The sequence below is a fragment of the Toxotes jaculatrix genome, chromosome 6 (assembly GCF_017976425.1).
Source record: "Toxotes jaculatrix isolate fToxJac2 chromosome 6, fToxJac2.pri, whole genome shotgun sequence".
Classification (NCBI taxonomy): Eukaryota; Metazoa; Chordata; class Actinopteri; family Toxotidae; genus Toxotes; species Toxotes jaculatrix.
Window position 1 is genome coordinate 29,406,262 of NC_054399.1, and position 18,356 is coordinate 29,424,617.

General features: G+C 41.8%; 1 protein-coding gene across 7 annotated transcripts in view; it reads right to left on the minus strand.

Moving 5' to 3' along the window:
• ptprfa (protein tyrosine phosphatase receptor type Fa) overlaps positions 1-18,356 on the minus strand; it is a 225,811-nt gene that overhangs the window by 154,092 nt on the left and 53,363 nt on the right. For all 7 annotated transcript variants that reach the window (XM_041039769.1, XM_041039766.1, XM_041039768.1 and 4 more), the window contains exon 4: positions 18,138-18,279. In XM_041039769.1, the coding sequence (XP_040895703.1) occupies positions 18,138-18,279 (142 nt within the window). The remainder of the gene's footprint in view (positions 1-18,137; positions 18,280-18,356) is intronic.

Below are 18,356 nucleotides of genomic sequence, written 5' to 3' on the forward strand. Positions count from 1 at the left end.
ACACACACACATATACATATATATATATCACTAATTCATAATGTTTGACATTATGGTGTTCCGGACCTTCGCTTGAAGAAATTTTCTCTCACTGGACCTCTTAAAATTTTAGTTGAATACCCCTGATCTATAAGGTTAAAAAATGTTTTTGCAGTTTTCTTCTATATTTGGGTTTCTGAGGGTTAAGGACCATTCCATTTTAACCCAAACCACATTTTTTTTCTTAAACCTAACCAAGTAGTTTTTCTGCCTGAGCCTAACCAAAGAGACCTTTCCATGAGCTTTACTGAGTGTTGTTGAATCATAACCGTGATGATGGGTTCTAGGCGATGGGTTCTAGACCGTGATGATGACAAAGGACATAAAACTGTCAAAAAAAAAAAAAATACTGGACTCATCTGCTCATCTGCTTTTTCCAGCAAAAATAATGTTAGAATAAAATTTACATATCTTTCTACACCAGTCAGCCACAACCAAACCAGCTGTAATGTTGTGGCTGACTGGTGTGTATGTGTGTGTGTGTGTTTGTGTGCACCTCTGTTTCTCTGTTTTAATCTTGAATTGTTCTAAGGCCACCAGCAGCATGACTACACATTTGGAAAAGCTGCGTGTGTGTGCATTTTCATGAGGTGATTCAATCTCTCGTATATGCTACCAACATTTTTTTCTGTTTTTTTTTTTTAATTCAGTTGTTTTAAATGTAAATGTTATTAGAAAATCTCAAACAGTGTTACTGCAGATTGTAGCTGAATATCAGAATAAAATAAATCACTGTTTGTTAATAATTTAAACAGGAGAATACAGCTCATAGCTTTCACCAAATAAATCATCAATGTGTAGGATGCTGCATAGGATGCTCACTCTGTGTGTGTGTGTGTGTGTGTGTGTGTGTGTGTGTGTGTTTACGCCAGAATACTGCCCACTGTAATTGCCAAGGAGTGGGAACCCACAGGAGCTCCCACAGGGTTCCTGTCACAGCCAGCCGCCACACCAGGCTCCTCTGTCCAAACACAGAGCAGCTGCCAAAACTGACACATCACCACACACACACACACACACACACACACACACACACACACACACACACACACACACACACACACACACACACACACACACACACACACACACACACTTACTGAGACACATCATTAGTCTAGCATGCTGCTGATAATCCTCTGGACACAGCACTCTGCCAGGCTGCTGGCTCTCTTAGCTGCTGAAACTGTTGTCACATTAACAAACACTTCAATCCTATTGTCACAGAATCACCTGAGGGTGAGTCCAGAACAGAAATTTCAGATGTCTGTACTATTAAATGTATTTTGCAAGTTAAAATGCCATTTCAGCCTCACCACCAGAGGACATTTATATGTGGATTGAATAAACCTTGAGAGCAACCACTGGTGTGGGTTTGGCTGCACAAATGGGCTGGAGGCAAATGGCACATAATGAATTCTAACAGAAAACTTGCTGTGTAAAGTGTTGTATTATTTATGTACTAACCATACTTAAAATTATACTTAATGTTATTTATATTTTTTAGTGAGCTGACAGTAATTGTTGCAAGTTTTTTAGCATTTGTTTTTTTAGCCCCGAGTATTGTCTTCAGATCTTTCTCTGACTTATCACGACCAAATCACTAATTAGAACAGCCTACCTGAAGATGGCAAAACCTTTTTACTGAGCTGTCAGATCTTCTCTATCTGGATTAAGGCAACCAGACAGTCAGAAGACACTGGAGACATTTTAGTGAGTCAATCAAAGTAGGTCAGTAGCTTGTGTCCCCCAATCCCCAGTGGATATCATTCCATTGAGAGCAAGACAAAAACAGAAGTCCATTCCTGGCCTGTCCAGCAGGTCTTAGCAAAATGAAACCTGACCAATGTGTGTAGATGTTTCTGCACTTTGCTTTCTTTATTTCACAAAAAAAATATTACTGATCACACCCTGTTAAAGTTCTGATCCATATTGTTGGAGGTGGATGTATAAATCAAATCCCCAGGAGCCAATAAAGACTAAAGGGTTAACATTGCACCAGAAGTCCCTGCAGCTGGATTTGATGTAAAATAGACAGGTGCGATTGGGATGGACAGTGATTTGTTTTGTAAAGATCATTTTTAAAGAGATAGATACAAATTACTTTAAAAACTCAAACCAACTCAAATGTTTGGCACCAACCAAAAGTGTGTCCATACCACACAGGCATCAAACATCTGGTCAGATTTGAATCAGTACTTACTTTTTTGATTGTTTGATGTTTTTGAACACTTTTTTTTTTTTAAGTTTGTAGAAAAACATTCTTATATTTCTCAAAGAAAATTATTTTTTGAAAGGATTGTCATACCTGGAAAAACAAATCTAAGCTTAATAATTAGACTAAATTCCATGACATTCATTCAGGGTGACATATTTATGTTAGCTGAAATCTGTTTGTGAGGGGATTTATTTGATTTTATTTTGCCCTAACCAATCAGTATCAAATCAGCAGCCAGTGACCCATCCATCGTGCCCTTTTAAATCCATACAGAAGCTTGGAGAGTGGTTACTGGGAGCAATTAACTAGACAGTTTTGTCGATGATCAAGGAAATGAAACACTTACATATCTCTTCCACACTTATTTGTATGAGGATGCCCCGTACTTACAGCCCTACACACAAATGGCGCCAAAACAGAAATTACACACAAACTGCTAAATGTATCACAAAGTCAACAGAGGGCAGAGTGCAAAACACACACTAGTACTTGGAAAATGATCCAGGAGCTACCTAACTTTGGGAAGCTGTACTTCTCTGTCACTTGTCTCTGTCACTACCAAACAGTCTTGGTGCCCAGTTGTGTTACTCATTTCCATTAATTACCAATCGTGCTCACGTATATGATTGCAAATGTTGAGGGATTTCCAGATCACATTGGGACACTCGTGGTTGATGAAGTCCTCCATTATGCAGATAAATATGGCAAGAGGGGAGTAATTAGGAGTAAGAGATGGACTCAGACTCACCAGACAAAGTAGTGACAAAAAGCACTGAGGCCTAGGGCTGAAGGCATAAACAACCCCCCGCCCCCAGTGTGGCCACGAGGCTGAGATTCATGATCAGCTGGAAGCATCAGCCTCCAGACCAAGTCCTTAACAAATCTTTGTGAGCTAAATGCTTTAGCTGGTGACAGATCACTCCACAGAGACTTGTGCTCATGTGCCAGCAGGCCTTCAGGACAAAATAACACAGCTGCAAAATGGACAATCTGACTGTATCAAGACAAAGTCCCACCCCCAGCTGGAACTTTAAGTGTTTTATATACTAAGGCTGACGCTTCCATCCCTTTCATGAAACCTTAACTCCTCTCAGTGCCTGTACTTCAACCGATACTTCAGTTGCTTTCAGTGCTCATACTTCAAGCAGGTCTTTACTTCAACTGACGCTTCAGCTCACTGCAGTTCCTTTTATCACTCGCCCTCTTCCTCTCAATGCTTATACCTACATTTGAACTAAATCTTCAGTTCCTTCCTACTCCAACTTCCCTCAGCCCTTACATGTGAACTGAAATGTCAGCTCCGTGCAGACCTTCTGTTTTAGCTGCCACTTCAACAACTTTCACTGCTTAACTTTCAGGTGCAAATTTATCCCCTTTAATAAGTTCAACTTCAGCTATCACTTTCCTTGCAAACCTATCACATTTTTTGATATGGTGCACAATATACAACTGTCATGTTACTGATTCAAATCTCGCCCAGGCCCCTTTGCCACATCAAACAGTGAGCTACCATTACACCAATACAAATACCACTACATGCAACATGGAGTGCCATGGAGTGTTTGGCTTATTTGACTTGGTTAAAGTAATGATGGTCCTCGCACTGATATGGAAGTCAAAACTCTGGTATGCAGCACAGCACTAGCTGCTGGTTTCCTCCAACGCTGCCATCACATCTGTGTGACAGAGAGAAAAATGGTGTGTGTGTTTCCTGTTGCTCAGAGAGGGTGTGTGAAGGCGGCTCGGTTTAGCCTGGCCTGTGGAGCCTGTGTGGGTGATGGATGAGAATAATTATGTGGAACATCCACTTTCATGGCATGTGTGTGAGTGTGGGGGGGGTGTAGGGGGGGGTGTAGGGGTGGGGGGCAGACTCATGTTCATGTGATATAATAACAGTGAAGCATGCCTGTTCATTCCTGGGTCCCAGGCCATTCCATCACTCCACAACCACCCAAACAATTCTTTGCCCGTCCACAGGAGGCCGACCCGACCTGCGAGCCAGTCCAGCTCTGAATACAATAAAGTGCAATAACACCAGCAGCCATCAGGCTGCAAGAGAGCAGGGAAGGAGGGCACCTGGGCAAAGTGTAATAAGGACACGAAAGCTGCAGGCAATACTGACACTGGGTGCTGTTATAAAATCAAGTGTAAAGTGATGAAGTGAGAGACGAAGGAGAATGTTCACATCAAACCAGAGACCATCTCTGAACACAGACAGGGGGTTATATTATCAATTCCACCTCCTTATATGTAAACACCAGTTATTATATGATTGATCAAGTGAGAGCTTACACCAAGCAAGTGCACCCTTTGAGAAAATATTTTTTTAAGGTCAAGAATAAAGTTTCCAGCTCAACTGTTCAGCTGTTTAAAACACTTTTTCTCTGTTGTCAGTTTTTCATTTGTACTCAACTGACCGTTTGATTCTCCTATTAAAGTTTAATATAAACTTTCCAGAAAATTTAATTGTACATTTAACCTAAGAGAATAAGTAAATGAAAGTTTAAATGTTGTTTTTTGTCAGACAAATCTTTACAAAGATTAAAAGGGATCTGACATGAAGGAAGAAGTTTGCTTTTTTTTTTCCCCTGTTTTAGTTTTTTGATAACAACATTGCTGAAGCCAAAGTCATGGACTTCCTTAATCTTCATGCAGGTTGCAGAGTCAACCTTTTTTATGGCAAGAGGAAAGAAGATGACAACCAAAAAAAATTCAGTATGTACCTAATTAGAGTTTTATTAGTTAATGTTTATAAAAGAAGAGCTTTAAAAAAGCAATACAAGCATAGCATCAAACAAAAAAAAATAACAAAGAAAAAGGATAAGCTAAGGAACTGAAAGGGATTAAATGCAGTCTGTGTTTCTGGACTGTATGTTTCACTCTCTGTCCATTTGTCTTGGCACACAGATGCTTCCTTACAAGACGTGGGTGACAACCAGCTTTGAGACATTACACAGAAAGCATCAGTAGATCTCTAAACTCTGCACTAGTAAGACAAGCAGTCAAGAAGACAGTGAGACAAAGTGAGGGACAGAAAAAGTAAAAAAAAAAGCTGGCAAGAAGCAGCAGGACAGAGGGAAAGACGTGGGTAGGTCTGTCTCAACTGGTTGTCTGACTGCGAGGCAGCCAGGCAGAGGACAGGACAATGTTTCAGCTGTCTAAGTGTCATCTCCGTCTTCCCTGGGGTAAGAGACTACCAGCACTGCAAACCTCAATATCCTCCACCCACGGTCTATTCAATTAGAGGAATGTTGCACCACTCTTGGAAGAAATGAGATTTACTGTGTGTCTATTTTTTCAAAGCATTTTGAAGGACTTAAAGTAAAAATTCAAAAGTTTTTTTTTAATTTTTTTATCTTATTCTCTGTTCGCCATTGCATTTTTCACGTGCCTGTGGTTTGAAGGCAGGAAGCTTTAACGTATATTGGCTGTGCTAAAGTGCTAAAGATTGGCTGGAAAGCCTGATACTCCGAAGCAGTTTCGGTTCAGCTGCTCCTAACGAAGTGAAGAGGTGGAGCTAATCCAAACCAATGAGATGCATGTGTTGTCTGTGTAGCACCTGCTGATATCAGCAGCCTTTATCACAGCTTCACATTATGTTGTATCAAATAAGTAAAGCTGTCAGTTCACTGTGTGCAGCTTTCAGATAAAACAAATCCCATTTACCTCAATTCTCCAGACAAACACAGGATGTGATTTCATCTAAGACCTGAACATCTCTCCTCCACCTGAAAACTGCCTCATTTCCATCACTTCATTTCTCAAAATTTCTCTTTAGAAATTCACTTCTTTCTTGCAGGAGACCTAAAGAGCCTGCTCTCTGTTATTTCAACATCATTATCAACACAGGACGTAAAGCTGAGAATTTACTGGAAGACAAATAAAGAGGTTCTACTTCCCAGTGTGTGTGTGTGTTTGCTGCAGGAGTTCAGTTGTAAGTTAAGTAAACTAAGACCTGATAAGACCTCTGCTCAGGCTCAGGGTGAAGGTGCTGAGCTCATGTCTCACTCACACAAACCAGAACGTGGTTCTCACAGAGGTTTGAACAGACCATTTGAGCTGCTAACTGAATTACTAACTGAATCTTAGCTGGGCTTCAACGGATGCAGCAGAGCTGGAGCGAGAACACAACAAAGGATGTGAATGAGCGACAAGGCAAGGTGTAACTTTGCCACAAACACTATAACGCACAACAACTAGCTAGTAGAAGAGGCTCACAATTTTCTGTAGTCCACACTGTCCACACTGCAGTTGGTTTGCTGTAAGTATATGTTGTGTGTTTGTGTGTACAATGTTTTTACAATTACAGTGTAGATTTTACTCCTGCCTCAGGCCTGTTCTGCCTGGTTAATGCTGGTATGGTTCCAACCCACTGGCATGAAATCAGTCTGCCAGCAACTATTGTATGAAAACAGACAGAATAACTTTGCTGTGCCACATTCTGGTTTGACATGTTCGATTACTGTATTGGTTTGTATTTCTGGTTTAAAGCTCTGTAGATAAAAATAAAGCATCAGATCTGGGTGATTTGGGTTCATAACAGTGAATTTCCCTGAGCACGAGCATAAGTTTTCCATGGGTTGCTCACCATCTCCTCTTTATATGACAATGAAGGTTGCTGAGGGAGCTTGAGACAGCTCCCCAGCCTATTATGGAAACTTCCCCATACAAACAAGTAGCTGGTGAGGAGAACACGCTTCCGGCAGCACTGAGAAACACAGAGGTGTCCCTTTAATGTCCTGCGTGTCCATTCACCTCTGTGACCAGGGTCGTGAGAGAACTTCAGATTCCAGGGGGGGGATTTGTGAGCTGCTCCGTCTAAAGTTTCATAATATATTGTCAGTGTGTGAACATGAGGCCCTGGTGTATTATGCTCACCATTTATGTAATCCCATCTGTAACATAATAGTCTGTACTTAGTCAGGAAAACAAAAGTACAAGGCGGGGGAAGAGCTTAAAAATACTGCATTGGACTCCGTCACGTTTACCTGTGGCATTCAGCACTGTCTGCTGGCTTTCTGAGAGGTATTCCACACAGAGAGGGCAGAGCCAGCGTCAGAGTGCGAAACTACAGGGAACCACTGAAATCTAATCACAAACGCACGCAAACAAGTCAGGTAATACGATGACGGGCTTAAAGATGGAGGGATACGTTTGACAAAAACACATCAGATGGAGATAGAGGAAAGTCCTCTGTGTGTGTAGAAGTACATGCAGGTCACACACTGTGTCCAGCTCATATGGAAACACACACACTGTCACACACACCTCCACTCAATGGCCACTTTATCAGCCACACCTCTGCAATCCAACGCACTTCAACACAATAGCTCTGCCACAGATTCAACCTTTTGACAGAAATGTATAAATTCAATTATGTTTATTATTGACATCATAGTTAATTAGTTGATGTTGTACTGGATCAGATTACACTGACAGGTGTTCCTATTTTTTTTTTATCCTCTCTCTTTACATACATGAGGTGGGCAGAATATTAGAACACCTCTGAATACAGTGGAGCCCATTTATGACTGAAACTAACTAAAAAATGTAGAGGATCAAATACAAACCAAGGCAGCAACAGAGATCAAGACCAAACTCAAGTCAATTTATATTAACTGTCAACTACTAAAACACGACAGGTGTCTGATTGACTGATGGCCCTGAAATATACAATGACAAAATCAAACCGTGAATTGCTTTGTTGTATCTTTCTGTGCTGCATATATTAATATCTAATAATATAGAACTGTGCGTGAAGATATCTTTACTGATGTTAGTATTTACATTTTTTATTACTGCCCTGAATGTTTATAATACATTTCACTAACTGCTTTGATTTTCTATTCTTTCTATGTAACATTTTTTAAAGCTGATGTATAATGTATATATAAACCCATTTTAACTTTGGTCTCAGTCCCTCAGTGCCTCAGCACATGCTCAGTGACAGGAGGCTGCAGTGCGTGAGAGCATGCACAGGACTGTGTGACTCCCAGTGAAAGTGGCAGTTATGGCTATTGGGTCACGTCCTCCTCCGGAAACAGGTGTGTAAAACCAACACATGACCCCGAACACGCCGAGCCAGGGTCAGGTCGGGGGGGGGGGCCCTAACCCTACTGGCCTCCCTCTGACTCCCAGCACTGATGGGGGCAACAGGTCACTTCCACAACTCTCTATTGTCACTGTAAGGCTGTTACAGTACGCACCACCTCCACACAGCCTGGGGAATGACAGACTTTTTAAAGTGTTCTGCTCCACTGCAGAGTTATTCCAACCCAGAGAATTCCCTCTCTTATTTTTTTTACACCATTTTAACTCCTTTTCAGCTTTTGAAGTTGTGACAGACATGCCAGTTGGCTCACGACACACTGGCACGATGATTGATTCTCCATTAATGGTTAACTGCTCTGTTGGCAAAGAGGCTTTTTATGCATGGCTGATAAGCTCCACCGCTGAAGACGTTAAGCAGTCTAATGTTGTTAGTGCACGCTGCAGGGATGTGGCGAGGAGGCACTGTGGGCTTTTCATGTCAAATTTTCATCAGTTTTTCGCTTCTCGATTTTTACCACAGCACCACAGTCCTCAAGAGGCAAATTCAGACAGAAAAAGCAGTTTGGAATATCAGACTTGGTTTTCAAACTTTCTGATTCTTGTTTCTGGAAGACAATTTTTGTCAGCCTCCTCTTTCTTGAGAGCTAGAAGGCAATAAATGAGACAGATCTCCCAGCTGCAGCACACTCGCTCAGACGGAGGACAGTGCAGGATATTTACAGAGAGCAGAGGCACTCACTGCAGCAGACAGCCACGTTGCAGCCTTCTGGATCACTCACACAGCTATTCATGGAGCTTTCATCATCCTCAGCCAGACAACACAGATGCTATGCATCACCATGTCACAGCTCTCAGTCACGGTGCAGCTCAGTGAGGGATGACCCAGTTACCTGTGTGCTGGACTATCACTCAACACTTGCAGCAAGAAAGAGACTTGCAGAACTCCATGTAAACTTTAAAATGATGGTTTGCAGGTGAAGGTCTTGAATGTATGCACATCTACATTTTGTTACATGCAACAGTTTACTTGTATTTCAGCATGTGTGTGTGTTCATGAAGTGTTCATAAAGTTAAGAGGTTTCTGAGAGAAAAAATCCCATGGTAGTACAGGAGTACAGACTCTCCACAAAAGGACAGATGCATATTTGTTGTTTTAGGTGTCAGGAAACAGCTGTTAAATACAAATACAAGGTGTCAGCTGATGAGTCAGTCGGATCCATTAGGTTGATGATATCACAGGCCTACGCTGCTTGTCAGCATCCCATGCTCAAAAACATGTTGACAGCTTCAGTTCCTCAGATGCTTGTGACGTAACTGAGGTTCCTGACACCTCTACCTGCTCCTGCTGCTGGTTTTAAAGTGAAATCAGAAGCTAAAACTGAAACTTAAACAACCACGTTTGACTCCAGCTCCAAAGCATGTAGTTTGTAACACGGGCTTTCTGTTAAAAAATGAGTGGTATTAGGATGTAGTGTTAGTACACTGTACAGTTAGCAGTATTATGATGACATTACCAGGGTTATTTTTCAGACAAAGCCTCTCCAGAGCCACAGAAGGCATTATGTGCTTAACTTCACAGGCTGAATAGAACAGTCTGATGGAGCTCAGTTTTAAACTAAAGCTTCAGACACGTGAATCTGCAAATTACCAATCCATGCATGCAGTTTTTGCTGCATGTGGTCTCTGCATATAGGAAATGTCCACACATTTGTTCAGCAATCATGAAGTTTGGGCATGGGCGCAGGATGTAATTTATGTCACTTGTCACCCTATGGTTACGCAGACTCAAGAGAAGGAGCCAAATGGATGTACCCTCACAATCCTAGACATCCAGATTCCTATAATATGGGTTTTTTGAAGACTTTAATCATGGTCAGCATTTTAAATCATATCAGTTTCATGCTAAAATGAAACCAGAAAAATAAAAAACAGATTATTTTTTTTACTTTACTGAGTGAATTAGACCATGAGAAAGTCATCTTAATCTCCTACAAACGATTATGAATGAAAACATGCACCTGAGTGCATGACGGACAATCCCCAGCAAACTGATAAATCTAGCTATATTAAGATCTCAGAAAATGTTCTTTTTGTTTAACAGCAGTACACACATAAAGACGTTGTACTGTTGTCGTGCATTTAGGTTTCAGGTTCTGATTATTCCAGCAACTGCTGTCTGCTTAATGTTCAACTTTGGCTCATGGCCACAGAATTATAAATATGTTTACAGCTTGACCGGTTGTCTGCTGCTCCTCAGGCCCCTGAGGCCTTGAAGTGCAGCTCCACATTGCAACTACAAATGAACATTTCTTTTACTGATCTGTTTCTAAACCAGCAGCATTCCCCATAATGAGGCCGTACGAGATGCTGTGATTATTTCTGATGATGGTGAAAACATCTAGAACAACTTCTGAACCTCAGCCTTTAAGCCAACATGACAACAAAACTGTAGATGATAATAATATGACTTGATATTATATAATATAAAGTGATATTCTCCAAAGCTAACTACCACAGTCTTTCCCTGACTTTAACAGCCATGACAGAAACTAAAACAAATGGCTCCAGAAAGACCATAAGAGTAAAAAAAAGTTGTATATTTTAAGAAAGACAATTTGTTTTGTCCTTTACAGGTTTAACTGAATTCTTATGCAGTTTATATATAATATGAAATGTTTAAACCTGGGATAACAGATCTTTGGTACCTTGGGGACAGTGGAAACAAGTTATGAACACTGACATATTCACATTCCATATAGTGTTGAAATGGAAAATTTGTCAGCAAACCGTTCAGCTAATTGAGGGTCGTGTTTGTGTCCACCTGATAAATGTAAGTCCAATATTCAGTGTGCTTTTAGAGCTGATTTGATCTCCACCAACTCCTGAGGGAAATATCTGGCTCATTAGCTGCTAAATGCTCCACTATGTTTACCTACTGTGTGTGTCTGCTGTTCGCTGCTGAACAGGTAGTGTACAGTGGGTTTATCAGAGCTTTTCACTGAAAACAGCTGCTGGTGCTGCTGCTGGAAACAACACTGCCAGAGTGGTGAGACTGAAACAAAGCAGTAAAGCTGCTGCCATAAAACCAAATCAACAAAATGTTTCCCTGCTTGAGTCATGGTGCAACAGTCCCTGCAGGTCAATGGCTCGCTTTCATAAACTTGCTGGCTTGTGTATCAGCAGTGCAGCTATCATTCATCTTTCATAATGTGTCATTTATCACTGCTAATCCAGCTCAGTTCCCTCAGACTGCTCTCTTCCTCTATTCCTCTCCCCGCTCTCTGGCCTTTGGAGGCTTTTTGGTGCTTAAATGGCCAAAGGGATGGATGACTTCCATGCAGGAGATGGAGAGTGCTAGTGCAGGAAAAGGACTATAAAGAAACTAATTAGCCGTATCAGGTCCCGGGGCTGCAGGGTGGACTCGCGGATGGTGAAATCATCCTGGGCTCAGCCACCTACCCCCCCCCCCCCCCCCCCGCCCCCCCCCCCCTGCAACCCATGAGGCAATATTTGCCAGAGTATCCTTGAGCAAAGTACTTAACCTCCACCTGCTCAAGAAGCACATGAAGACCCAGCTCACTCCACACTCCATACAAGAAAGACAGCTCCCCCTCTCCCTCCGTGTAAAGTAATAAAATGCAAAGAGGTAGTAAATATTATTTTCAATATGAACCACCACAATACAAACATACCAGTTACTGCCAGTGACAAATGGAGGAGCTGAAGTGAATGAATGGCTGGTAAAAGAGATGCCCTCATTTCTGTGTTTCTCCTGCACTGAACAATAAAGCTAGTCAGGTGTTTGCTAACACATCAGCCGTAATAACTTAACAAACTGATACTATCAAGGCTTGTTGCTGTGAGTCTGTACTGTAATTTGCTCCACAACAGCTAGAAATTGCATCCTCTGTATAAACTATCTGAGCATGATGATTTTGTAAATGTTCAAGGGGGAAGACAATGACGCTCACCTATCACCTTAAAACTTAACTTAACTACAATGGAATAAAGAGGTGTGGAATTCAACATTTTTCTATATGAAATTTCAGAGTACCAGGAGACATCCACCAACTAAAACTAATACAAAACTTACTGACACTGAATGATGCAGGTCACATCAGAGGTCAGGAAGTCACTGATGTGCCAGGGATCAGGTAGACTGTGTGTCTATGATGCCTCATTCCTGCCTAATAGACCAGACTTATGCCAGAACAGGAATCCAGAGTCCAAACAGTGGGTGAGTGTGTTTGCTCTGCTTTAGCACACCTGTCCACACGAATAGGTGTGGGGTACACCTGACAATCATAAAGTCATAAATAATACCATCTGATACTAATTACACTTTCAATAAGAGGGAAAGTCACACCTGGATGCTTTGATGACAGCTGCCTCTGCAAACTCATAGCTCTGTGACAGCTTGTTTAGTTTGCTGAGTCACCCACCTGTTGTCTGCAAAAGCCTTTTTTCGCTCTCTCTTCATAAGTCCACATTTTTCAGAGAGTGTACACTCTGTTAAAGGACAGCCATTTCCCTGGGGTTAAACTGTAGCCTTGACACACTCACCATTTATAATCAGCACCGTCCACATAATGCACAAATACATGTATAATGTCCCTCTTGTATCTACATCACCCACTGTCAAAGTGCCCTTAGGCAGGGCATCTCAGAGGGAAATACACAAAAAAAAAAGAAAAAGGGAAAAAAAAAAAAAAATTCGAGTCACCTCACTGAGACTGGTTTTTGCTGACACAGAGCGAGCAGCAGAAGACAGGAAAACAGTGGGAAAAGAATCTAGCACTTAAAAAAAAAAAAACACTGATGTTGATTCGGTGCCTATCAGTGCAACCAGCAGTACCACTCGGGGCCATAACAAGTGCAGGAGACTTGTTTGGAGTGATGTGCCTTTGCTCCTCTTGAGTGTCACAATCAACCAAAAGAGAAAAGTATATGTTTTCTGCGGAAAAGGCATACAACTCCCACGTGTGCAAAGTACCTCTCATCTCTGTCTGCATTGTACTGGCTGCAGCTCCTGCTGTCTTCACCACCTCCCTCCCTTCATCCCCTTAAGCTCTCTCTGTCGGTTCCCTTCATGACTAATGCTGCACTCTCATTACCCAGAGTCCTGCTGTCGACTCTGCCGCATCTTCATCCTCTTCCTCTCTCTCTCTTTCTCTCTCATCTCTCATTTCTGCCCACTCTCTGTTATTGCTCTTGCTGTTTCATATTTCCATTCTCTGACTTACACTCAGAAGCTCAGAGTGGAGCATCACATAGGAGCTCTGTTTCCAAAAAAAAAAAAAAAAAAAAAAAAAAAGGCAAACTCTTCATTTGAAAAGAGACAAAATGGTGACTGGAATGAAAGTAGGTCTCATTATGAAATCTACTGAAAACGAGCTTTGGATTTGACTGTTTGGAGGACAAATACATATGCACTTGCAATGGACTGAGATGGATATACAGTCTTGTGCAGCACTGTGATATAATTTACACAGATTCACAGATGTAACCAGCACACCTCATATAGGCTATGGCCTCTACAAATTGTAAAATTTGACTACTGACAGAAAAGTTTTTGTATGAAGCAGCTCTGTAATGTCATTCTCATAGTCAGTTATAGTAACATTAAACTCTATGGAACAGTCTGTTATTCTGGGGAGCAGCTTTAACCTAGCTTAGCATCAAAAGCTAGAAGCACTGTTAGCATAGCTCCAGTACTGTGCTTTCCAGCAACTTCAAAGTTGTCGTCAGCCCAGTGTGAATGGGATTTCTTTCATTAGGGTAGGTCAGGGGATTTTAATATTACATGTAATAGTCAGTGAGTGTAATCCTGTCCCTGGCCCGGAAATAGGAGAAGGAGGACCCTAGGAGTCTCAGAGTCTCTCCTAAGAATTGTCCTGAAAGTTAAGACATAAGACCAGTCTTCCATCAGTGCAGGACTGAGAGTTAGTGATGAAGCATCCTGCACTGACCTTCAGCAGAAACAATGAGAGTACGACGTCACTGTTCTACAACCCTCAGAGCTGCAAAGTGGAAATTAGAATGAATGTGTGTTGTAGTTTTTAGATGCGGTTTGAAATGTTAAATTGTGGTAGAATTTGAAATTAAAAAAAAAAAAAAAAAACATGGTCTGTGTGTGTGTGGGAAAAGAACTATGATAAGTGACCTTAGTAAGGTGAGGGTGCAACAAAAATACGTTGGCTGAATTAATTGAAGCTCATAATGGGATTTACAAACATACCAGAGCAGACAGTGAGGAAACACTGGTAACCTACTCATATGGCTTAAGAAATAAATGTAGATTTTTTTTCATTTGACCCAGAGACTTGTCCAACCACATTGCACAGGTACACACAGCCATGATAACCCACTGGATGTGGCTCATCTCTTTATGAAGATCATGTAAAACATCCACTTTGCTTTTCAATTACATCCCTTGCTAATCTCTGCACCTTAAATGTGAGGAACTGTATTTCTGTAATGCTCAAATTTTAGAGCACAGCTCCCACTACCAATAAATACAAATATGCAAAGATATAAATTCTACCTGCTGTGACTGAGCCCAGATGTCTTATCAGAGTCATGAAGCGGATATACAGCCAGGGGGCCATGATTGTGCTCAAATAAGTTTTTGGTCTGGTCTCAGCAGAGAGGGTTTGGTTTCTGAGGAGAGATGCTCTGCATCCCGCACAGGGTCAGTCTCAGAAACAGCTCATCTTTAGCTAAAGCAGTTTTTATAAGGACGCTATCATCAAGTCTTCTCAAAACACTTCTCTACCCACACAATGCCTCTGTCTGAAATCATCTCTTGGTGACTCCTAACAGGTTAGGACTCCTCCAGAGGTCTACTCAATGGATGGATTGTGTCTTCACAAAAAAATAATTAAAAATAATAATAAAGTGGAGGCAACTGGGAAAATGTAGTGAATGGAAACGGAATCTCAGAGCAGCAGAGTGGTGATAACATTTTGCTGTACTGATGGAATTAGGGCCAAGGAAACGTCCATTACACTGAATTAATCAAGACAGCAGTTGGGGGACATTTGATGTTGCATTGACAGCAAATTAAAACAGTAGCACATTAGAAAACAGTGAGTTTCTAACTAAAATGTGAGCAAATATACTGTAATTCTGTTAAGGGGCAGCATAAACATTACATCCTCTTTCAATGGGGGAAAAAAAATCACTTGAAAATCTCATGGAAATTTATCAGTTAGCTTTCATGCACCAAAGAGCTGGTAAAGGGGGACATTTTTACCTAATGGTAGCATTACAGTCAAGGACAATGTCAGACATGTAGCTCACCGTCAAAGACCAATACTGTTACAGTGAGTCTAGCCTTGAAAGCTTTTCTCACTAACTACCTGCATCAATGTTAAAATGAAGCATCATTCAGTCCGTGGAGACCAATATAATCGTCAGTCTTTAGGAAGTGAAGCCTGTCTCGCCTGCCTCAATGAACTACTACCTACTGCACTGCTGCCTCCTATGATCGAACTCTGGCAGCCATACGGAGCAAGCTGAAATCAGGAATTGCTCGTATTGCTTTTTGGAAAACAGTCAAATGTGAAGTCTATCAGCTGCTCCGTCCTAAAAATATCTGCATCACTCATCATCAGTTGACATGTGTTCATGTGCATCAGGGCGCAGCTGAATCTGTGTTTTATAGCCTTGTGCATTAAATATTAGTCTGTTAACAGTGATTATCAGTCTGGCCCATCACTCTCTTTTAATAAGACCCTGAGTGGTTTTAGAGAGAAAAGGCCTGTTTGTTTGGTGCAACAGGCTCTGGAGCCTCAGGCGGTGTTTACTGCTGACAATATCTACATGGCAGAAAAAAGTATAATGGGTTCCTGAGTGATTTGGAAAAGGCTGCCAAAGAGAAAGCCCACCCCCCACCCTTTTTTTTTTTTTTGTCTGTGGTTGTTTGTCTATCAATTAGAGTGTCGATTAAACAAATGTGTTTGGGCTCCGTCTTGCCGTTGGCAAAGAACAGAGCTGTCTCGAGACACACCTACAGGAGGCTCTCAGCCAAAATCACTTTCAACACATTCCTGCTCAATAAACACAATTGCACTTAGTTACTGGGGCTCTGTTTGGGATTCAGACACCCAGCTGCCAAACCACATACTGACATTTTGTTCCATCAAATAGGGAAGCTTAGCGCCGCAAAGCTGGTGCTGTAGTGCAGCCACTGTAGCAGAAATGTCTCTGGTAGAGATAGAATGCCCGGCAAAAAATAACGTGAACTGTTTAGAATGAAGCACAAAAATAATGGATAATCAAAGCATGCATTTGCATCAACCAGCGTTAGTGCTAGTTTGAAATGCAAAATCCATACTGTGAGGAAGCTTGGGGATGGAAAGATCAAAATGCTGGTGCCCATCAACAATTACAAAGTGCAGGGAACACATGACTGCAGTGATGGTTTCTCTCCATGGTCAGCTTTAACATAAAAACTTTGGATGTAGGGAGACCGAGGTTTGGTGATTTAGGTGTGCAAAATCTGAAAATGTTGATGCAGTACACATTTACAGGCAATGTAAGACAATGTCTTCTGACATTTAGTTTGGAGGACTTGCATTTCGTGGACACAGAGGAGAAAACATGGCAGACTTGTGCTGAGACATACTACACACTGTATATATACTATAATATAATATAATACAATCATATCCCCCTTTCTAGCATCATATTCGCACTGTGATTATACTACACAAATGGAGACAGCTCACTGGATTTGTGGTAGTAGATGGCAGTGAAAGCTACACCCACAGCCTTTCATTCCTTGAGTCTGTGCACAGTGAATGCTTGAAGCAGAGCTGGCAATGCAAGTGAAGCAATGAGTGAATTCATTTGTTAAGGTAACACCAGAGCTTCCAAAGCTGCCACTTTCTTCCTCTTCAGACGTACTGTGACAGCACTGCCTCACCTTAGAACAGCAGGGGTCGCATGCAGCCCCAGCATTTAAGGCAGTGCTGCTGATGGCTATGTATTCATGCTAGCTAATGGTATTTAACCAGGCTTGACGTGAGTAGGAAAGCAGGTTAATAATAACTGGTTGTCTTGGTTTTGAAATGTCATTCTTGGTTTACATTGTTCCTAAAAACCCACACCACAGCTGGCTCCAAATAAAAACTCAACAACCAGACTAAAAACCAAACTAAACCAGACTTCCTCTTTCTGTTTCCACTTTATCTGAACAACTGAGAACATTAGACAAATTTCAAATACTCATTTTAACAGCATTTGAGATGCAGTTTTCACACACATCAAACAGGACACAGCGTTGTCATGTTATTTTTTTTTTTTAATTTAGTGGTACCCCATGTACTCATTTGGTCACGTGGTCATTTCTGGACCATCTGAATACACCACCCCCAAGACCAGGGACTTTCCCCAGTGTATGAAAACTAAGACTGAAATGGTTCCAGGGGTTTTTGGGTCCCTGGGAATGTTCCTGTGGTGGGAACAGGCCACAGCTTTCACTGGAACTCACCAGCACCAGTGTTCAAATCATGTATCTTTAAAGTACCATGACTCAATGCAACACTGCTCCACTCTGACTGAATTGAGTTGACTTGGATGGTTAAAGCTGAACACAAACAGACATGTGGGGAAGAGTGCTCAATCTGTCCACATGAGGACCAGCTCTAAAGTAAGGGCAACATGGGGTCACATGAACATGAAAACCCCTTCAACTGTGGGAGAAGTCAGAGGGGTGAGAGCAGGCTGAGAGACAGCATGGGTGGGAGTAACACAGCTGGGACACGTGGCATGTGTGGATGATAAGTGAGACAGGGAGGAAGGCAGACAGTCAGTCAGGTCTTACCCTCTAAGACAGTGAGCTTGGCGCTGGCGTTGATCTCGCCCACACTGTTGGTGGCAGTGCATTCATAGATGGCTTCGTCACGGTGGGTCCTCAAAGGCTGGATACGCAGCACCGAGCCCGAGCCGTCATCGAACTCAATCACCTGGCCAGACAACAGCAGAGCAGGATTAAAGTCGCTGTCCGTGACATGTCCAATTCAAATTCATGTCTGTTTTTCTC